This window comes from Halictus rubicundus, chromosome 16 (genome assembly GCF_050948215.1).
Source record: "Halictus rubicundus isolate RS-2024b chromosome 16, iyHalRubi1_principal, whole genome shotgun sequence".
NCBI classification, from domain to species: Eukaryota; Metazoa; Arthropoda; class Insecta; order Hymenoptera; family Halictidae; genus Halictus; species Halictus rubicundus.
Window position 1 is genome coordinate 2,948,487 of NC_135164.1, and position 23,761 is coordinate 2,972,247.

At 41.0% G+C, this 23,761-nt stretch overlaps 1 protein-coding gene across 3 annotated transcripts in view; it reads left to right on the top strand.

Moving 5' to 3' along the window:
* The window catches only part of LOC143362102 (uncharacterized), a 333,420-nt gene that overhangs the window by 241,781 nt on the left and 67,878 nt on the right, over positions 1 to 23,761 (top strand). For 2 of the 3 annotated variants that reach the window (XM_076801952.1, XM_076801951.1), the window contains exons 3-5: positions 3,935 to 4,073; positions 19,463 to 19,612; positions 20,917 to 21,060. In XM_076801952.1, coding sequence (XP_076658067.1) covers positions 3,935 to 4,073; positions 19,463 to 19,612; positions 20,917 to 21,060 — 433 coding nt within the window. The remainder of the gene's footprint in view (positions 1 to 3,934; positions 4,074 to 19,462; positions 19,613 to 20,916; positions 21,061 to 23,761) is intronic. The other variant, XM_076801953.1, reaches the window with a different exon arrangement.

Here is a 23,761-nt window from a genome sequence, read left to right on the forward strand (position 1 = left end):
AGTACCGAAATTACTTTCTTGCCAACCTAATATATCAGCTTAGAGCTTTTTTCTATGCGGACGGGTGGAGGTCATTTGAAGGTGAACTTTGTTTTTCTTTTTTTTTTTTTAATGAAATCGTATATTTTTTAATGCACTATGGTAATTTACTTGCTCTGCGATAAAAATTTCCGCTGATTTTCCATTCGGATGCTCGTCGGAACGAAGGTCAGCGAAGTTTTCTATGAAAACAGGACTCGAGGAATTTGAGACAATATCTTTGAGAGCGCAGCGAGTTTCCGCGGGACGAATAACTTTCCCAGTTGGAGAATATCGAGATTGCAAAAACCGGGACGGTAAACTTCCCCTCCATCGGAGGAGCAGCCTTTTTCACGTAATCCGTGCCGAAAATGAAATTTTCTTAATTAAAACTTGAATAATCTCTGTTTGCTCGCACTCGTTCTCAAATGAACTCCTCCGCCGATACCGGACCTATTAAACTTTTCATCAAACCGGAATTCCACTAGGACCAAAAAAACCTCTGCTTAAAATGCACCCTTTCATGCCAGAAAGAATCGATATAGTTTCTAGGAGGTGGGTGGGGGGGGGGGGGGAAGAAGCTTTCCGCCCAACTGCTCTTCAAATTTAATTTTTACTCTGTTTGAAGAGTCACGTTATGAAACGCGTGCATAATGGAGCGCTAACCTTTATGAAAATTCTTTTCCCGGATAAAGTGGCAACTGTACAATGGATAAACACTTTACGTCCAATCGAAATGTTTCATATAGCAGAAATATATAATAAATTCGTTCAATGGACACGATCTTCGGTTTAAATGATTAATTATTCATTATACCCGCGGCCGAAGAGCCTTTCAATCGTCAAAATTGCAGCGAGGCAATATGTGTATATTGAATAACCAACCGATCCGATGAAACAATACAGTCGATATACGTGCACGATCCATTAAACAATTCCTCCGCTTTCTTAATTAGAAAATGTGCGCCTTAATGAAAGTATAATATCTTCGTAAAACTATAGTGCTCAGGGACGCCCACACCTACTGTAAAAATTCGGTTGCTGTTAAACGAGTAAATATTTCTAGAATTATAATTAGACTGCGGATCTTTATGCAAGATAAAAATATTCTATTTCAATTGCAACAAACTGCAGTGAAATAGAAATTGATTTTCTTTCTTAACCCTTTCGCTTCGACAGTCCAGTCCGCCGAAGTGCCGTCACCGAACGGAAGCATGCGCCAGAAATGTGCACAGTGCGCGTGGTTTTTATATATACGTTCTTCTAAGTCTTAAATAATTACTATGCTTAATAAAACAATGATTGAAAACAGAAAACAGAAAATGTTCTGCCGATAAAGATGAATTCATCATTGCCACAGATGGTACTTATATATCCGGCGCTCGAAGCGAAAGGGTTAATATATTTAATAGGTCGAAAACAATGTAATGGTATCTTTAAATTCTTCTAACGTTTTCGCTGTTTTAAATTACACCTGCCCGTTTGTGTCATAAATGCATAAAATCCGCAGTCTAATTATAATGTATGCAGTTTTAATGGTTGTCTCAATAATAATGGACTCGAGTCGTTTGGTCCAATTTGGAGGGGGGAATGCAGGGAGGATCGCTTCTATCGTAATGCATGTGGTCCCATTTCATTGGTCGGGACTTAATGAGTTAATACCGAGGTAGCGGTGCAAGGTGACCGGCGTATCGGCCATTTTTCATTGCATTTTCCGCGGCGTAGGAAAAAGAAGAGCCAGTCAGTATCGTCGAAATCCCTTCAGCCGTTTCATCCGCGCAATCCTCGCCTCGTTTGAGGTCGTCGCGTCGTCGCGTCGTCACCGAGATTCGTTTACGAGTTTCTGGAGCCGTCGTTAATCCGCTCGCGGAGATTTTCATAAAAAGGGCGCGCGGATGTCCAAGGGATGAGAGGCAGGGGTCCTCGAGCGCGCCGTGAGGGTTGCTCACGCAAAATTAAGTGGCCACGTTAATAGAAACCGACCGGCAAAGACGAATCCCGACCTCGTTCCGCGCGGGCCGTTTCCTTTTTCAGTTCCGTTCCGTTTCCGTTTCCGTTTCCGGTTACGTCGAGGCGCATGGTTTTTCTTTCGCTCGTCTCGGTTGGATTAGTTGCAATAACCACCACGGGGCGACGCGAGTGCGACCGGCCGAACCCGTGTTGCCAGATTAATTTCGAGCGGACTTCAAAGCGTTTCTGAGACTGCATTGTCCTCCTCTTGTTCCGCACGCAACTCGACTCCCCTCCGGTTTTTACCTTTGTCGGCCGCCGTGCCGCCTCTCTCCATTCTGTTTCGGTTTCCGTTTCCGTTTTTCCCTCGCCATTCGTTCGTTCGTATCGTCGAGCCGCTCCACACGCCCGGCAAAAGGGAATTAACAGCGCAAAAAAAGAAAACCGCCTCAATGACGCGTCCGCTGATACCCTCTAATGGAGTTTTTCGTCCGCCTAATGAACGGACTTTGAAAGTTGACGCGCGAAATTCAAGACGAGTCACGGTGCACGCCTCTGACGAGCCTCGCCTCGTCTCGTCTCGCCTCGGTTTCCCTCCTTGAAAGCCACCTTTTTGCAATTCTGTTTTGCATCCGTGATCTTGTAGGGTAACGCATCTGCCGCTAGCTTCTTCTTCTTCCACCTCCGCTTGTTTCAGAACGCGCCGCGAAGAAGGAGCCCAACTATAATAGTTTCAAATCCGGCAAATTTGCTGTCGTTCGTGTTTGATTTTCGGAATTTTTGCCGTACGACTTGTAGATATGATTTAGAATTGGTTTTGAAACATTGATACAACTCATTTTACGGAGAAAGTACCGATTTCGCAAAATCTCAAATTTATTCGTTTTGGAAGTCTCAGTTTTCATTCTACAATAAAAAAGAATTTGTCAACACAATTAGAACAGAAGGGAAGTTATTTGAATTATATACATTCCTTTTAAAGTCGCCAAATTCACGCCAGTATCGCGATTTATTTCCGGACAAACTGTATTGTTTTGTAACTTTTTGCAAAACAAAAATTGGTTAAATTTGTCGCTCGGTCAAACAATTTTATGAAAGTTTGACGCGAAATCGACAAAGGCAAATTGAAATGTGTTAGAAGAGTGGTTATTGCCTTTTACAAAATTTGGCAACTGTACATGGCAAATGTGCACTTCACAAACCGAACGCACTAAATTTGAGAAATTAACTCGATTGCGTCGAAATTTATTTGAATTCGATAATCAACTGATTTTAATCGCTGAGAAAGGAATTTGAAAAGTGTTAATTCGCACAACGATCGGTATAGTAAATCACGGGCATTGAAACGTTGCTGTCACGCCGTTTAGTTGACTCCCGACAGTTGTTTATCATCGGCGATTTCACGTTCGTCTAATGGGTTTCAAACGGGAAATTAATTCGTCCAATCGGATAGAATTAACCGAAGGAAATTACAGTTATGCGCGCGAGTATCTCTGCGTTTCGCCGGTTTCAGTTAACCGCCGAGTCATTTGTAACGTGCATCCGTATGCTGCGAGGTTCAAGTGATGTCCAATATGTTCGCCGCGGAGCTGCAACAGATGATTCCGAAAAGCAAATTAATCATCAAATTAATGGCTATCAGATTGTAACGTATCGCTATTAATATCGATCAAGTGTACGGCGACCAACAATCGGCGCGTCTGTCATCGGAAATGTATTTGCGTTTGTCGATGATCCTGCGGAAAGCGTACAATCGTATAGACAGTAAATATGTATTTCGGTGTGAACATGTACTGTACGCTGCGTGAAATACTTGCAAACAGAATTCCAGTAAAATCGCACAGACGTTTCTCTTTTTTTTTTTTAATTTTTCGATTTCGCGTTACAAATCTTGTGTTATCCCCTTAGATTAAGTACACATCGAGCTTGATCATAAAGTGAGCGGGTCATCTGAATGACGCATTAGTACTCACTGTTGCAGACGGTGGTCGAGGTGTGTCAGAAGAAGAGGCAATGCAAGTTCAACACCAGTCCAAAGACCTTCGAGGGTGACCCGTGTCCCGGTCTCCCGAAGTACATCGAGGTCGCTTACCAATGCCGTCCTTGTAAGTAATTGCACTTTTCACCAATTAGTAACTAGCAACTAATCCCTTATAGTCCTTAGGACTCTCTTCTAGAAACTCAAAGAAACGCTTAAAATCGCTCAACTTCAAACACATATAACTGTTGACCCAGTGAATCCCTAACATTAAAGCTGGGATTTTTATCATTTTCTCTTAAAGATCTACAAGACTACTTTAAATAAAGTTAAAAATTTCTGGGTTGCCGAGGTGAAGTTTAACCACAGAAGATCGTCTTCTTATTAATTTGTGCGTACATTGTCTGACAAATGATCCCCGGATAAATCAGCACTTTCTCGTGTGTATCATCGATCGTCGGTGTCCCCTGTGATGTTCTTTGTGTCGCTTTTTCGTGCTATTACGGAGAGATTGAACTTTTAAGGTAACATTATTGTAACTGCCAATAGTAACGGCAAAACGTCGCAGTAAAAATGACCGCAGTGTCTTTTGAGTGTCCTTTGCGTGTGGATATAGCTGGAGGTCCTTTCTCGCAGCGAGGTCGTTTTTCCTCTGTGGCACTTATCGATACCTTTTTGCGAGGTCGATGAACATTAGCCTAGTTCGAGGTCCCAAGCGGAAACCGCACACAGACATCGATGCAGTTTCGAGACAGTTCTTTGCTCGCGTTACCGTAAATAACAGTGAAACTTGAGACACACGCGCGGACGCATTTCTGTTGATGAGCGTTATTTCAACAAATTCTTATTCATTCGCAAACTCTAGCACAACGACAGATTCTATATACTAGCATAAATGCACAGAGAATTTATATTTCGTTCGGACCGAAATACCCGAGGGGATTCATTAGGAGGATCTTCTGCTTATTTTTTTTACGCGAAAATGACGTAGATAACAGTAAGAAAGTTTTACTTTTTACGCTCGGTTCGCGTTGGCTCTTCCACATTCTCATGCTCGAGAGAGTTCATTTTTCGCCGCTGATCACAAAAAGGAGAGTTGCCCTTTACGACCCGCAATAAAGGACGAAATAATCGTACGGTACGACGAGAAAATAGAGGCGGGCAGTATGAAAATAATTTTCGCAGACTCAGTGACTTCTGTATCACCCTATTTGCCCGTGAGAAGTTAATATCCTCTACATTTACGGACTTCATAACGGATTTACGAAAAAAAAAGGAAAAGAAAAGAAAAAAACGAATAGGTACTCCGGGAGGATAGCATTCCTTCGTCTGAAAATAATACAACATGGCGAACGCATGAAACTTTCATTACACCGTTTCGTGTATATTAGAACCGTCTCCCTTTGAACTTCGATTATGTAGTTCAACTGAGGATTAACCGAGTTTAATGAAAAAAATTTAATATCTCTTTGCCTTAAAAATAAGTATAACTAATACAGGCAGAGTAATTGGTTCCCTTACCCTAGTTATTTCATATTATTTTAGGTTCGTGTGGATTAGCCGAGTCAAAAGAGTTTTTGACTCTAACAGTTTTCCAAAATTAGTTTTTGTCAGAATAGATGGGGCCTTTTAAAAGTATCCATTTAATGTGATCATCTTTAAATGTGCGCGGGTAGTTTGTGTGAAACGCTGTAATTTGGAGTTGCCGGATAGGCTAACAACAAAACTTTTTGTACAAGTAGAACCGACGAAAAAGAAGTTTATTATAGCACAAGTTTGGAGACAAACACAAGCGCCCGAGGACTGTGAAACACGGAACGGAAAGAATTACAAGAGCCTCCGGCAAAAATTACTTGAGGATTGTTACTGCAACAGGTTGTCGTAGCAGTATTGTGTATGCGCGAGTCCGTATGACGGCGTTCCTACGCATATTTCGCTAGCCGTGCAATAAACAATTTTCTGCGTTACGGTTAGACCCGTGTTTTCGTGATCACGCGAGTTGCTGAAGTATCGTTCTAAAATTTTAACCTGCGAACTGCGTAATCTTTCCGTGAATAGTATCTCCTAGCCGATATATGTCCCTGGAAAGACCCGCTTTGTGGACAAATATCGAGAAAACACGTTCGAAGAGCTATTTTTATGTTACTTGAAACTGACGAGTTCCTTGGATGATGAAAATAAATCAATTTTTAATTTAACAAAGATACGTAAATCGTGAGTACGTGCAGAACGAGAAGTATAGTCGAAATCATTTCGAACGACCGTAACATTTCTATTAGATTCATATTTTCTCGCTGCTAAATAAATTAAATAATAAATATGTGGTCATTTGGCATGCTGATTTAAATCTTCGTAAGCGTAACATCGTTCGGATTAACATAAATTAACGCGTTCGCGAACCGAACAGGATTTCATTTGATTTGAATATCGACAACTACTTAATGGAAATGATAAACAGGCTACACGCTTGCACCGACCGAATGTCAATTTAACAATCACTAACTTATTCACGTTTCGACTCGCGTGTTGATTGCGCAATGAATATATTTTCTAGCCCGCGCAATATTGCTTTAAACGGTAATATTGAGTTACAACCGTCTTTTGTTTTCCGGAATTTGCACATGAAAACCATTAATTTACGTTTATAAACATCACGCGCAGTCTAATGTTTATTGCCGGTGTAGTCTTAACGGCGAAACAATTGAACCATTTCAAAGGACATTCAACTGCGACACCTGCATTAATCAAACAGTGCTGAGGGTGTGCACTTGTGGATATTACATTGCTTGAGGTATCAGATTGCCCTTCGCTATTAATTATGGCATAATAATGTTCATAATGAATAGACTACGGACGCTCTCCATTTTCGTTAACCGTCTCACAAGACCCCCGAAATCAGCGAACGATTTATCTCGTTACACTTATTTTTCATTCAACACTTAATTCGCTGTGTTTCGTACGAAAATTTTCCATTTATCCCAACGTAATTCAAGTAGCTCTAATTCTACTATCTATTCCGTATTCTACAGTTCTTTAAGGGCTCGGTCTTCGTAGATTCGCGATAAGGTAGAGTGACTACATTACCGCCAAAAAATGGTTTTACGTGCCTCAAGTCTTCGTCCTTATATAAGAACATTTTGTCGCTGGTAAAGGGCTCGTTCGAAAGAGAAAGGTTCCATCTAGTGCGCGCTGGTCAGGAGCTGCCGAGATTATGCAGGTATTTGGTAATATAAGCGTTCGAAGTAGGCCAAAAATTGACGACCCGCGTGCCGTGGAATTCAAGCATTATTATGCCGTTGGATGAGTTTTATGGATAAAATCGAGAGTAGCTAGAAAATACCTCCGGCTACCAATTGAGCTATATTTTATTCTCTGCGAAATAAAGCCGAAAACTTGAAGCACGTTTCTGGCGTCAGAAATCATAATATCGATAATACAGAGCAAAAAATGTGACTAGTTTACTCACAGACTTAACCCTTTGCACTCCTATGTCGAGTGTGACTCGACATTAGTTTTTATCTCAGGAGCTCCATTGTCGAGTACCACTCGACATTATTTCATGTCCAAATAAATATATGTCGCGCACACGTTACCGACGCTACTACCGACCCGGTTTATTGTTATTATTATTATTATTATTATTAAGCGAGAGAAAACTTACGTAACTTATATCAACCTGCTCGGAGCTTGAAAACTGTATAACTGTCACCCTCTAAATATTTACGATGAGTGAAAGGCGCGAAATAAATAAGGACAAATAGAAAAAAATTTGCTCAAATAGAAAAATACCTGGAGGAAGAAGAGAAACCACCTATTTTTGTGAAACTTGCGAAATAAAACCAGGATTGCATCCTGGAAATTGTTTCAAAAGATATACCCTTGAAAATTTCAAAATACGATAATAGTGTAAATCAAACTGGTGTTTAAGTGAATTTGTTTCATCCTTTATTTATTTAAATTGCCTTATTTTTTAGTTAAAGTAAATATCAAATTTAATACTTAAAAGCGTTGGGAGCTGCTGGTAACGAAAATGAAATAAAATTCGGAGTGCAAAGGGTTGAATGGAAATTATTAATTATAAAGTCGCGTGACTATTCCGGGCCCTTAAGACAAACACAAAAATTCTTGAAAAAATGATTTTTTTGAGAAATTGGCTTCGGAAAATTATGACGGACTAGCTTTAATATTGAACTCTGTTCCGCGATTGCCCCGAAAAGAGAGAAAAGTAATTCGAGAAAAAATACAGAGAGCGGAACTTGGCCGCACGTAGACAGAACACCGGAACGATATTCGATTAATGGCGCGCCTGGACGGAGCACGATTAAATCGATCGCGATCTTCCGCCGGTAGCTGGATTCGCGCGGACCGGGTTGACACACACGAACGAAAATCCGTGTTGCGTGCTGTAAGCGTGTAAATTGCTTTCGCCGGATTAATGTCAGCGCACTCGACACCCTGAATCGCCGTTTAATTAAATAAACGACGCCGAACAGAAGTGTTTTCGGCCGGCGTCGCGCGCCGCCTCGTGCCAGCTGGACGGCGAATGATTGTCATTAAGTTTAATCGTGCGACAATTAGGTTAATCATTAACCGAGAAAAAAGCTTGTGTTTGCGCGAGACTAGAGGAGGGGGCGGTTTAATTACGAGAGAGACGGTGGCGCTTGTGTTGACGATACAAACATTTGCGAAAGTGGTATAAAAATTGAAACGTAACTCTCTTTCTGTACTTTTTTAAAACAGTTACCTGGAGGGAAAAGAGTGAGATAAAAATTGCGCAGGTTCGTATAATTCCGTCGTTTTTCGCGCGGGAGTGTTCGACACTTTAATTTCCGCAGACAAACGGATGAATTTTTACATTTTCGCGTTACAAGTTCCGTTACGAAGTGAAGCCTCTAATAACTTGGGTCTTTCCCCGTGTTAAAAGCCGGTCTCTCCGCGTACAAAGCGTTCCATCTGTCCCTGCATAAAATTCTACTTCTGCCGGGATTAAAATTTTCGACAAAAGCCGAAGTACCTCAGATAGCGCGCAAAACTCGTGTCTTCGCGATTAAAGCGGAGAGCAAACTCTCTTCTCCCGGGGCGAAGCTCGGCGATTCGGGAGAAAAATATTTATATAGCAACTAAAACCTCGGGAAACGTTGAATACGTGACAAAAGCGTGAATATATTTCTGCTGCGAGCAGCTTACTGTCGAGAGCATGCTTTCTCGAATTTCAACGGAAAAGAATGTTTAATGGTTCTCGTCGATTTTCCACAGTATTCCTTCGAAATTGTTCGAACGTTCGAGCCAGAATTTTCTGTGTTACAGACTCGAAATTCTTTTGTTGTGCATTGGTTTTTAATTTCGAAAAATCGATACACCGACACTTTTCTCATTTCGATATCTACAGCGCCCGTACACACGCCCGTGCGCATTGTGTCGGACCTTTTTCCAAATAGCCACGATTATTGTTCCGAAACAGCGGCAAGGAAAGTTCATTAAAACCTTGAACACAGGGCAAGCAACTACAAAACACGTCGTTCCGCGTGGAAAATTGGAATGCTCTGGGAAAAATGGAGCACGTTCGGTTTTTTGTCAACGTTTTACCGCCCAGTTCCTCTTCGTTGCAGAAATTAGTTAATGCAAAAAAGATGTAAACGAATATCGGTAACTCGTACTATTTTTGCACATTTATTATGTGTCGGCTAAACTTTGCTTCGCGAAACCAGAGATTTTTATCTTTCCTTTATGTGATCCTGCAGTTTTTGGCGAGGAAGTGCCGAAAATCCGAGTTTTAATCCTAGGAGATCTGTAGTTTAAAGGTTACGCGTACGTAAGCGTCAGTAAAGTAGACTAATATTTTTCGAAACGCGAAGGAAATTTAAGTCTTATTTTGGCTCGGAGACGATTCGCGTGGAATTATGTTTTCGCGAAGGTTCGCAGGCTATGTATGTTCACGTTCTGCGCATTTCGTTGCCGGGAATACGGGAAGACGCGAGACGGTCGAATATTCAAGTGCCTCGTTTAAAAGAAAAATGAATATCAGTTGGACGAAACATGATTGGCTTATCACATGACGGCGCAATAAGTGGCACGTGCGTTGTCGAATGAATTTGCGGCCGACACGAGAGGTGTCGGCTGGCTTTGACACAACGTGACACGTATAATATGTAATCGTCGCGTTGATGCATTGCGCTCCGGATTACTGTGGCACCCTGCACCTCCTTTATTCCTCCCTGAACTCTGATCTCGTTCTGTTCAAAATTGTTCAAAACTACTCCTTCTAAAAAAATCCAAATTCCTGCTCCTTGTCTTTAACACTAGTCCCTCATTTGACAGCACCGGACCAACGTCAAACTATCAAAGACAGATACCTAATCGAATGACAGAAAAAAAAGAGGAGTACAGTGATTTCTTTATATATGTCGCCAAGGCCTGGGTGATAAACGTCGCGGAATCATCCCCACTACCGCGGGGTATACCCCGCGAGGGGCCGCGAATCTCGAGAGGCCTCCAACGTGAACAAATTCTCGAAGCATTTCATAGTGACCCAAAATTTCGGTTATAGTCAGCCAAGTTTATTTTTTTATAATTCTTTCCACATTGTTATTCACCGACATGTCGGGTGTAGCACGCAGTTCTAGCAAAGAGAAATCTCGAGAACGGTATTTTGGAAACCAACGCAGTATTTTTTCCTCTTATTCGTGGTATTGTTCTCCAGCAAAGCTTTGTTTCTATATCGGTAGTTTCTGCAGCGTTGTACCGGTGCTCATACTTGTACGAGAAACGTGCACAAGCATAAAAAATTTATATAACTAACTTGTTTACCGTAGTTCGTCCAGGGAATAATGTCCGCATAATTTCGACATTATTAAGAATACAATATCAAAATTATGGATCTGTTTATTATTGAAACACGCAATTGCTTCTCGGGTGGAACGATTTTGTTGCGAGTGTGCGTTCTATGCATTTCCGGGCAACAAAGCGAGCAATCGTTAACGTAAAGTTTCGACGCCGAAGGGACCCGCCCCGTTTCGCAAGTATAGCAACAGAGCCAGCAACAGAGAGACAGCAACGAGCGGCGGCACAGTCAGGCAAACTGCAAAAAGCGTATAGGTATACATAGTTATCGGGAGACGATGCCATTTTATGGAACGCGTTGGTGGAAACAGTAGTTGGTAACAAGCAATCTGGCACATAAAAGGCGTCCCGTGGAATCGTATCAACTAAAAAGGGTTACACGCACGTATTCCATCATCCGTCTGTGTTTCGTTCGTGTTCCGCCGGTTGCCGACAAGGGAATGCCGGTTATAGACGTTCCCGGGCGAAACGTACGCGAAAACTGAAGATTCCATCGAAAGTGGGTCAATCGAAGAGGCAGCAGCCGCCGTCTGCTGGAAAAGCTCCGAGAGCCCCGGGTCCATTGTCGCTTCGAGTGGTCGAGCGTGCTTGGCGTCGAGAGAATTACCTCTTATACCCCCGTTTCGCTGCGCCTTTTTTCTCTCTCTCTCTCTCTCTCTCTCGAAAGAGAGAGAGAGAGAGATCTTCTTGCCAATTAAAGCTTCAGACTGGACGTCTCGCTCGAAGCATTGCTCGATAAGGAACTTCCCGATGGCGGTTCCGCCTTCCTGCGGAATTTCACGAGCCATTGACACTCCTGGCTTTGATGAGCCTCGTTGCTACACGGCTCGACCGTTCGCTTTAGCATTGTCAAACGCCTCCCGAAACCCCTCTGCATTTCGTCCCGTCGCGTTCCTTCCGCAATCGCTACTTTCTTTCAGCGGAATTTCGTGATCGACTTCACAGCCTCGACGAACGCGCGTGGAAAACATATTGTTGCTGAATTTTTTTAGTCGTAACACACACCGGTTCGCGTTAGACAAGTACGTACACATTACGTGTTACACGCGTATACATCTTCATAAAAATATCCTGTTTCATTTGTCAAACATCCGAGCGATATGTCAACATTCAAGACACAGCCGAAAATATTGGGGATATTTTAGCTCGAGAAACACATTTTCTAATCTATAACTTTCTGGAATTCTCGATATACAGGGTGTCCCAGCTAACTTTACCACCTTGAATATCTCGCTTAGTGTTAGTAATAGAAAAAAACGTTATAGGATAATATTAACCTAACCGAAGGAGCAATATAGTGATTCGGAAAAAACTTTTTTCAAGGTCATCAATTTTTTTTTAAGTGGAACTATATATTTTTTTTTTATCGCGATGTAATAGTAGGGATGAAGACCTCTTCAATGACATATTATACAATGACCTTCGTGTGACCTTGGGTATGAAAAATCGAAAAAACATTTACTACACTAATTGGTTTGATTGAACTACTCTATTTCAATAAATGTTCGAAATCATGACCATTGTTTGCAATACGTTGTTGTATACGGAAAATAAATGATTCTTTGGCTCTTCTAATAGTTTTATTGCTAATATTGGAGCATGCAGTTCTAATACGCATCTTCATATCTTCGGCTGTTGTTGGAACATGTTCATAAACAATACTCTTAAGTGTTCCCCATAAAAAGAAATCAAAGACCACGGATCCTATAAAACGTTTGCGCCTCGCCCAATCCAACGTTGAGGAAACTTTTCGTCTAATATTTGACGTGCTACTCTTGAGTTATGTGCCGGACGTCCGTCATGCTGATACCACATCTCGATCCTTCGAGATAATGGTATTTCTTCCAATAGGTGAGGCAAATCTTCAGTTAAGAAATTGGCATATTTGTTACCATTTAGTGTACCATTAACACCAAACCAATTAGGGTAGTAAATTAATCACTGATAATACCTATAATCCTTTTTGGATTTTTCATACCCAAGGTCACACGAAGGTCATTCTATAATATGTCATTGAAAAGGTCTTCACCTCTACTGTTACAACGCGAAAAAAAATATATAGTTCCAATAAAAACAACCGATGACATTGATATCTAGAAAAAAATGACCTTGAACAAAGTTTTTTCCGAATCATTATATTTCCCCTTTGGTTAGGTTAATATTATCCTATAACGTTTTCTTTCTATTACTGACACTAAGCAAGATATTCAAGGTGGTCAGCTTAGCTGGGACACCCTGTATGTCAACAGAACGGGTCTTGCCAGTGACATGTATCGTCCAGGAGACATACCCGAGCCGTATTATGTCTACCGAGGCCTCTCGAGCTCCGTGGCCCGTCACGGGGTATACCCCGACGTTTATCATCCAGGTCTCGGCGACATATATAGAGAAATCACTGTATGTAACGCAGGTAACTCGTCCGCGTTTCGAACTCGCAATGTCGTTGTTTCCAAAAACGCAAGTAAAAGTTTCGATGGACTGTAACGGGAATTAATCAGGGAAACGAGTACACATCAAATTATGGTGTCGCGTCTGAATTTTCCTTAGTAATTAACGAAGTTTCCGCGGGAATCCGATCGATTCCTGTAATTTCTGTTTGCTTAACCGTTCCAATTACAATTCGGCGTCTCGGTAAACAGAAATTAACGACTACGCGAAACTTGGTCGCGAAGCCGTCCCTCGCACCGACCCCCTCGAACGTCTCAATATCTCGGAACAGTCTCCCTAAGGGAACACACGAGAAGTCGTTCGGCCCGGTAATTTTTCTTGAAACCGTTCTGGGGCGTTGCCGTGGGCCACGGTGGAAGTTTCGAAATGCCCGCGAACGAGAAGCTGCCGTAAATCGGCAACTCAATAAAGGAAGACATAACACTTTGTCTCGAGTATAAGTGCACTTGGTGACTTACGAGGCGCGTCGACGAGGGCGGTTTGTATCACGTAAAAAGGGCCAGCGCGGTCGAAGTTGAAAGGACGCGGTTGCGGCAGACAATGACCCGCGAGAAAACCGTCCCCCCCCCCGTAAACAACGACTGTGTATAGAGTGTTCCAAAAACGTTGAACCCATCCTAGACACAGGCATTTTGTTTTAAATTAACCGTTTGAGTCCCGGGGGTCTCGCGAGATAGTCTTTATCGATTGCGAAGAGGCCTAAGCGGCGTGATATCGATGAAATACAAAATGTTTAACCCTTTGCACTCGAAGCTATTTATGTCCGAAACGAAACATTTCTTTCGACCTAGAATATTTCCCTTCTATACAGGGTGAGTCACCTAACGTTTGCACCTCAAATATCTTTGTTGTTTCTAAAGATACGTAAAATATGGTAAGGACAAAGTTCCAACGGTACTATGGAATGGTACAATGGGGCTGACACGATGCCAAAAAAAATTTTGTTTTTATGTCATTTTTTAGAGATATCAAGGTGACCTTCAATTTTTTAAATGGAACCACCCTTTTTTAAACACCTACAATGATAGTCCGTTTCATTAGGAATTCAGTGACAATAATTACTCCAAGGTCATTCAAGGTCACAGACAGAGAAAACGTATAAGATTTAGAATATGAAAGCAGAATACGTTTATCACGATTGAGATTTGTAGTAAATAGTAAACATAGTATGGTCGTAGTTAAAGTAAACATACTAAGGTCCTTCAATGTTATTGTTATTCAGCATTCTTATTTACTATCAGTATGTTTCCAAATGCGATTCCGTCTTATTCAATGACTGAAAAGTGTGATATGATCACGGTTTACTGTGAATGTCGACAAAATGCAGTGCGGACCCGATTACTTTATGAAGAAAGGTACCCCGAGCGAAATACTCCTTGTAGACAGACTTTCATTAATACGTACAGGTTGTTTCGAAGTACTGGAAGTGTACATGCAAGACAGCATAAACGGAAGAATCCCACGACTAATGAAGACAATGAAATTAATATTTTGGCAGCTATAGCTGTCGATCCTCACGTGAGTACGAGAAAAATTTCCCGTAAAGCAGGCATAAGTCAAAGTAGCGTAATACGAATTCTGACCCGACATAAATTTCATCCGTTCCACATGTCGCTCCATCAAGAATTGCACGGGAATGATTTTCAAAATAGAATTAACTTTTGTCAATGAGGATTGCTTCAAAATCATTCATTTTTTTCTAATGTCTTGTTTACGGACGAGGCAACATTCACTAATCATGGCTCAATTATACATTTATAAAATACAGGTATTCTGCTTCCATATTTTAGTTTCATACGTTTTTTCTGTCCTTGACCTTGAATGACCTTGGAATAATATAGTCACTGCATTCCTAATGAAAGGGACTATCATTGTAGGCGTTTAAAAAAGGGTGGTTCCATTTAAAAATATCAAGGTGACCTTGATATCTCTAAAAATATGACATAAAAACAAAATTTTTTATGGCATCGCGTCAGCCCCATTGTACCATTCAACTTTGTCCTTACCATATTTTACGTATCTTTAGAAACAACAAAGATATTTGAGGTGCAAACGTTAGGTGACTCACCCTGTATATTCTTTTTCATGTTATACATACGAAAATGGTGCAATTTACCCGTACAATACTGAAGTGTTTAGTAATTTATTAAATACAAACAAACTTAATAAGGTAAAAAATATTTTGAATAATGATACAGCAATTTTCAGCGGCGCCTTGCAGTCGCCATTCGAGTGCTAAGGGTTAATTGTATTATTTACATTTAAAAAAGCAGCTATGTGATGTAAGTGCGTCAGTAAAGTTGAGCGCGCTACTTCGACAGTCAGTGACTGTACTCGGACTTTTCGACACAAAATCTCAGCAGCGCGGTCGCGCTGCTTGGGACTCAAACGGTTAATTATTATTAGATAATTCAAACAGAATTCTGTCAGCGGTGTACAGTTTTCTTTCGATATAAGGGGACCTATTCGCCTTGAAATTGTTCCACAGTGAGCCGAGAGTTTATGGGTACCGTATACAGTGATTTCTCTATATATGTCGCGAAGGCATAGACGATAAACGTCGCGGAGTTATCACCACTACCGCGGGCTATACCCCGAAGCTTCAGAGGCCTCGGAAAACATAACACGGCTCGGGTTCGTCTCCTGGACGATACATGTCGCTGACAAGACCCGTCTTGTTGACATATATCGAGAATTCACTGTAGCCCCTCGTTGGCGATGATTAGTAGCTGGAAATGTTTGTCCGCGACAGATTTTTGACACGATAATTAATGGACGTACATAGCTTCTGCATGATTTGTATTGAAAATTTATGGACTCTTATCGTAATCTCGATACAGTGGCCAGTAGCAGATGTGCTCAGAATACGTAACTAACGATCAGTATGCAGAACGCAGAGTTTTGTCAAACACTACCGTGCAGGAAAACGTTTTGCATTTCGAGCGGCCGAGATAACCATCTTATTTACGATTCAATTACACAGTTTATCGAAAATCCGCACCGAATGGTGGCCCCATTTCTCCAGATTATACAAGCTATTTATCTTCCTTATTATTCGGGGGTTTGACGATCCTCGATGCGTACAATAGTTAGCCGAAGTTAGTGCAATTATTATTTTCTGTAGCGACTCGGTGATTCCGAAGTAAATTTTGGAATAAAACTAAGGAATAAACCAATTTCACAAAAAAAAAAGAAAAATCTATTAAAACTTAATTTATTGACAGCTAGAACTACAAATCACAAAAATAACAAAAATGTAGTTACTCAGTTTTATTCCTAAAAATAAAAGAAATATTGTAACAAAACTTTCGTTATTTTCTGGCTTCGGCCATATCAGATTCTTTCTTAGCAATTTTTAACAATCGTGAATTCGATAAATCTGGAACCCGTCATTTCAAGGGATTCTGTGGATCTATTGTTGGGAAGTGAATAACAGAAAAAAAAAGTAGTTTGTATGTTGATAAGGCTTTTTTTCCACGGCTTTGTTGCCCGCAAAGAATGTGAGCGCGTAAAATCTGCAATCGAATGAACTCTCGCTAGTGTAGTATTCGAAGCTGTGCATTTACGAAACACGATGCGCGATAAATTTAATCCGGAGGTAGAATGACGTCCTGGAAAGTTCCTGATACCGTTCCGAACCTGTATTTCGTGGGGGAATTTAGTTGAATGTGTAACTCGTGCGTCGACCTCGCGCAAGAACAGGTGAAAATTCGAGGAATGCCGCGGTCACGGTTTGCGGCAAGAATCGCGATGCGAAGACACCGGTGTCCGCGATTGCAAAAACGTATTATCGGCATCTGGAAGGGACGCCCGATTCGGTTGGGTTCGTTGAAACTCCTGGGCACCGTGAACTGTAACGAGACCACGTAGGTTTTACTCCGAGGAACACATTCGCACGAAACGTGCTCTGCTCGCGTTTGTTTTAGATTTCGTGCACCGTGAAATCATTGACTGGAATTAACCCCATTAACCCCCTTCTTAACCACCTCCATTTCTTTGTAAATATTAACGTTGCTCATTTCCTTAAAATCAAAATAATTCTGTGCATGTAACCTCCAAGATTAACCCGATTTCTGCCAGAGGGCGCTCGATAACACTGTCCAACAAAATTAAACTTTTTTCGAGTTTTGCAATACCTGTTGGGCGATTCTTATACACTTTGTCATCCTAAAACCGAATCTGAAAGTAGAATTGCTCCATCACGCAACGTTTTCGAGAAATTTTGGTTTTTGTAAAAATGCCCGATTTTGATACGAAACGACGTGTTACGCAAAAACTAAATACGCGAGAAAGTTCAAATTTGAGTCAAGAGATAGAGGGGACTCTCCTCTACATATTCATATAGTCAATTATATTTTTATGTACTTCCTAATAGTTGTAAATGGTTGTTAAAGTTTGAAAATGTGCCGACGCGGGTACTTTGTACGCTCTATTTTTGTATTTATGTGAAAAATCCTTTATCTAGCAGGAATTTACTATACAGGAATGCATTCTACAGACATTTCTGGTAAAGAAACCATTCACGAAAAGTATTTGGTTCCCTTAATGTACGAGAAGGATCAGAAAATGTTAATTGACAGCGTGTGCGCGACGCGTTCGCGCCAGACGGCCATTGCAGCCTTTTCGCGACTCGCCAGGGCCGTCGCTATGCATAGTCGACGTTGGTACCACTCAAGTATGTCTTTGCTTACTATGCTTAATTAAATACATTTTTTTTTGTCTTTTTGGGTGCCAATCATTACAAAAGATTATAAAAATACGAGTTATATTCACATTTCATTGTGGAAATGCTTAATAAAGAAAATTGAATACAAAAACTTACCTATTTCTGATGTAAACAAATTAAAAATGTTTCCGCCTTGCTTGACGTTTGTTCCTGGTATCCCGATTTTCAATGATAAGTGTCCAGCAGTAATCAGCAAGCATCCGCACATAAGTCTTTTCCTTTGTAACGTTTTTCCATTGTTGAAATATCTTGATGAAAGATTAATGCTGGAACTGTATTCCTTGTTTTGATTTTAAAATAATTTCGTCATGAATATAACAAAAACAGTCCGGCTGATTTATACACTTCCGCGAGATTTTATCGATTTAATATAGAGCGATCTATGTCTTAATTATGTACTTCGATCAATAAAATCGATAAAAATAGTCCCATTTACATAGTGTTTGGACTTATTTTAATCGGAAGAATCTTGAATGTCCATTGGTATTACAATTATAAAGATAAGACAACAATTACTGAAAATAAAATTTTCCAGTCACCGCATTGCTGCGGTCAATTTTCTTTATTAAGCATTTCCACAATGAAATGTGAATATAACTCGTATTTTTATAATCTTTTGTAATGATTGGCACCCAAAAAGACAAAAAAAAAATGTATTTAATTAAGCATAGTAAGCAAAGACATACTTGAGTGGTACCAACGTCGACTATGCATAGCGACGGCCCTGGCGAGTCGCGAAAAGGCTGCAATGGCCGTCTGGCGCGAACGCGTCGCGCACACGCTGTCAATTAACATTTTCTGATCCTTCTCGTACATTAAGGGAACCAAATACTTTTCGTGAATGGTTTCTTTACCAGAAATGTCTGTAGAATGCATTCCTGTGTAGTAAATTCCTGCTAGATAAAGGATTTTTCACATAAATACAAAAATAGAGCGTACAAAGTACCCGCGTCGGCACATTTTCAAACTTTAACAACCATTTACAACTATTAGGAAGTACATAAAAATATAATTGACTATATGAATATGTAGAGGAGAGTCCCCTCTATCTCTTGACTCAAATTTGAACTTTCTCGCGTATTTAGTTTTTGCGTAACACGTCGTTTCGTATCAAAATCGGGCATTTTTACAAAAACCAAAATTTTTCGAAAACGTTGCGTGATGGAGCAATTCTACTTTCAGATTTGGTTTTAGGGCGACAAAGTGTATAAGAATCACCCAACAGGTATTGCAAAATTTTTTTGGTGTTGGACAGTGTAATTAACGGTTTCTGATTTTTTTTAACTAGGTACCCTCACTTTGAAAAATGTGTCAACAAGCATAACAAGATGCTAAAACTGTATAAATTTATGTTTAATATTTAATAAATTCTACGAGAAATTGGCATTTCAAATGTTTTTCCATTTTTGAAAATTCGGTTTCGAAGCTGAAAATTCTGAAAAAATTCACAGGTGCGCATTCTAACAGCTAACGTATGCCTGATTTTTTTCACCTTGTTCCAGATGAGTTCAGGAGTAAGGTTGCTTGCGAGGACGACGTGATCAATCTTCTCTGCTATCCCGGACAAAGGGTCGCCATTTTCAGCGCGTCGTTCGGCAGAACGGAACACGAATCGCTTCAGTGTCCGCAGCCACGTGGCGTCAAGGAAGAAAGTAAGTCAATTTTAATAGTTTTTTTTTTCTTTTAAATCTTATAACTTTCTGTTAAAAACAAATGGCTCGAAGTGCTCCCGTTCCTATAAAATCGATACTCTCTCTAACACGTTGACCGTTAAGTCGGTCATATATATGGTGGACACTATTCTTTAACGAGATTTAAAAATTAATTTTGTATCATGAAGTCTCCGAGTAAACTATGATATATTTTGATTAGGGTTTGCAACCTGCAAAAGAATTAATATATTTTCCGCGAGAGAATAATTCCACGCGAATGAAAAAAACAGGTAGGGAATGCGCACAATGAAATTCTTTCATTCGAGAGTTCGTTTTCGAGGGAATCATGTTTGAATATTTGTCGAGTACTCGTGCACTCGGCTGTGCAACTCCCGAATAAGCGGAAGTGGTATAGTTGATAGGGGAGTATATTCGAGAACAAGTTTAAAATGTATAATAAGGTTCTCTTGTTTGAGGCTTCATTCTCGCAAAAATTAAACCCGCATTTACCTTGAAATTTTTAATTAGCTAACATTTTAAATTGAATTCGCCCAAGGATAAAGTTTTAAATTTAAAATCGTATGTCGCATGTTTTACACGTAGAATCGTTCTCGGTCGAATATATACGACACTGAGATAAAACGAGATTTCAGTGAAATGTTTTGTCGTGCAGTCACGTAGGCACTGTATATAATTACAATTGCATCGAATCAAAAATATCCTGACATAATTCGTGCAAATTTTACGCGTTTCTATCTGATTTCGTGATGTGCATTCACGGTGGCGGCGTTAGGTGAACGGAAACGGCTGTCAACTCAAATTTTCTCTTACGTACGGTAATCGCGTCGATCTATCCGGGTCGTTGGAATTTTTACTAGTTCTTTCGGGTCAACCCCTTCTCACGATCAACCCCTTCCCGACGGTATTTGAACGGTATCCTCGTGAGTACGACATCCTCGAAAACATTGAAACGCCATTGGCCCCCGTATCACCCCTTGCGAAAAGGTCCATTTATTCGCTCACTGCTGAAAATTTTTTCCACAAATCTTCCCAAATGGCCCAAAGTTCTAACGTTCTAACGTATCCGGAAATAATAATCTGAAAGCGTTCCTAGCTTTACAAATTGCTATTAAGAAAATCTGAGTTAAAACAGCCCTCTACCCTTTAGACTTCCATACTTCAGAAATCTGTCCTATAATTAATTTCTCTGTTTTAGATGTAATTTTACATCGCTTTGCGGCGAATAGAAAAACCATTTTCGACATCTCGAATGGACACGATGAATAGATTACCTTTGTTCGCAGCATGCATAGCGCCATACGCAACGGAAACCGTGATGTCATTGTGCCATGGAAAACGCCGTTGCTCGGTGGTGGCAAACAGTTCGACGTTCGGTGAACCTTGCACCCCTGACAGCAGAACGTACCTGAGGGTCGTCTACACGTGCGGTGAGTCTTGCAATTTTCTCACATAACAAATTACAAATTTTATAGTTGAAAAATCGGGAAGCTTCATCGATACACCCTTCAGTCGCACCATATTTGTGCAGACTGTACAGTATTCTACTGGGGCTTCCCTAAAATTCGAAAATAATTCATGTATGTAATTTATGCTTCCAACCGAGTGGCTTTTCGACCACGACTATTTAGGGAGTAAACCAAATGGAATTTACAGAACAACAATTTTGGATCGACGTAACCATAGCGTACTTTATACTAATATCGATGGTACGACACATGTAAAATGAAAGAATTATTTGTTGATTGAAAAAAATATTGTGCCGCTTAAATGGTCTTTCATTTTGTGATTGGACGTCGTTTATTTCATTGTATGGCAAAAATTGCAAACAATGGTTCCACGTAACAACAGCAGTTTGATAGACGTTTATTTTCGTTTTTCGCGATTCACATTATCGCGACCGCGGAAACACGGTTTTAAACTCCGGTGAAACTTATTTTTATACAGTATTTCATTTATTGGTGAACATCAGAGATGCATAAAATCCGCGGTCTAGCGGTTCGAAATGAATTCTGCGGGATGAACAAAAAAGGAATGGAAATTGAGGCGGAATAGAGTTTCCTCGGCTGACAATTTTCACACTGTTTTGCAAATAAACCGATTTAGAATCTTCGACTGCGTAAAGTATAAATGTTACTAGTGACTGTTTCCATGCATTCCACGGCACATGGTGATCCCCCCGGGAAATGAAATTGATATCATCCAACCAGAAGTGATAACGCACTCTGCTCGCAATCACCGGCAAAATCCAGGTCAAATTCATTGAACATTTTTCTCGAGTGATCAATGGACCGGAACATTTGTTTTCGCCGAATGTTTGGCTTCCTCTGATCTCTTATGAAACCGTGCGCTCGGAAAAATGTTCGTCGGCTGTATAACAAATCGCGCGTTTTTATTGCAAAGATCCGCATAACCGCACAGAGGATGCTTTCAATTTAATGCTGATTGAAACCGGACACGTTCGCGCGACCATAAAAAGCGATCTCTGCGAATACAAATACACGAAGAATTTTGATGGACACTAAACCGCGACGGAGCGCTATAAATGACTGTCATCACTTGCCTCGTAAAAACCGCAAGATTGTATATTTAGATTTTCCGCGATTTTGATTGTATGCATTCAGAAAAGAAAGAGATATTAACAATTTTTATTTTGCATAGACACGCTCAGTCTACAGTTTAGTTTTGGGTGTTTTGCACCGCGGCGGTGCCAAAAGAAATTCCAAGGGCGGAGAGTCGAGGATCGCGCAAGAACAATGCGCGACGATCCCTGGATCATAAGCAGCGCAGATCCGCATTAGGATTAATCCAACGACGCGACGGTATAATTTCAGTGAACGAGCATGAACTGGCCAACGGTGCGAGTAGCCCGGTCGTTATTCGGCAACGTGGACGCGATAATTTTACGGGACCAGCGACAGGAAACGATGGCGAGTGTCATTAAAAATATCCGCGGTTGAATCCGGATGAGTTCTCAACCCGGTTGGGAAGAAAGGCGATAGGGGGGTGGACGGGGGTTCCCCCGGAGTCTTCCGGGTTTTCCGCGGGCCGAGGGTTGCGGGCTCGCGAGAGCACAATGAAATAACTTCGTGTTACAGGCAACGGACTCCGCTCGTTATGGGCACATTGTGTGCCCGATGCCCGGGCGAATTCTTGGACGGACAAACGTGGCGGTTGTTAAAGGCCGAGCGGTATCATTATTCCGGAATTTTACGCGAAAATGCACCCGGCGAGATGGCGGGCGATACCGTCGGGGGAGTCGTTAGTGGCCCGTGGCTATATACGGGGGATGTTTTTGAAAATTTCACGCTCCGAGAGCCAGGGCTCAGATTACAAAATTGCCTCCCCACCTGCCCCCCGGCCGCAGTTCTTTGTTCTCCGCTCGGCTCCTTCTTCTTTTCCGGTTGCTCCTTCGCTTCCTCCCGGGGACCATCGCCGGGTGAATTTTTTGATAAAGGTGCGACACGATACTGTTTCCATTATTGTTCAGGGCCGTCTAGATAGGTCCGGAATTTTCTCGGGCAGTCCCGCAAATATGACGTATGCAAAGCAAATGTCGTCGAGGTAACTCGCTATATTAGAAGAACTTTTAATTTATTTCTTGGGAAAAACAGAGAAGCGATCACCACAGTGACATTATAGTTTCAATCAGAAGCAATTACCCAAGCAGTTAACAGTTTAGACTAGCCGTCGGAAACTTGGAAGTCGGATGAAGCATTCGAAAAGTTTGGACAAGATGGACCAGGGCACAATTATTATATTAGAAGAATTTTTAATTTATTTCCTAGGAACAACAGAGAAGCGATCACCACAGTGACATTATAGTTGCAATTAGAAGCAATTACCGAAGTAGTTAACAGTTTAGAGTAGCCGTCGGAAACTTGGAAGTCGGATGAAGCATTCGAAAAGTTTGGACAAGATGGACCAGGGCACAATTATTATATTAGAAGAATTTTTAATTTATTTCGTGGGGAAAACAGAGAAGCGAACACCACAGTGACATTATAGTTTCAATCAGAAGCAATTACCCAAGCAGTTAACAGTTTAGACTAGCCGTGGGAAACTTAGAAGTCGGATGAAGCATTCGAAAAGTTTGGACAAGATGGACCAGGGCACCGTTCGATAGTTGGT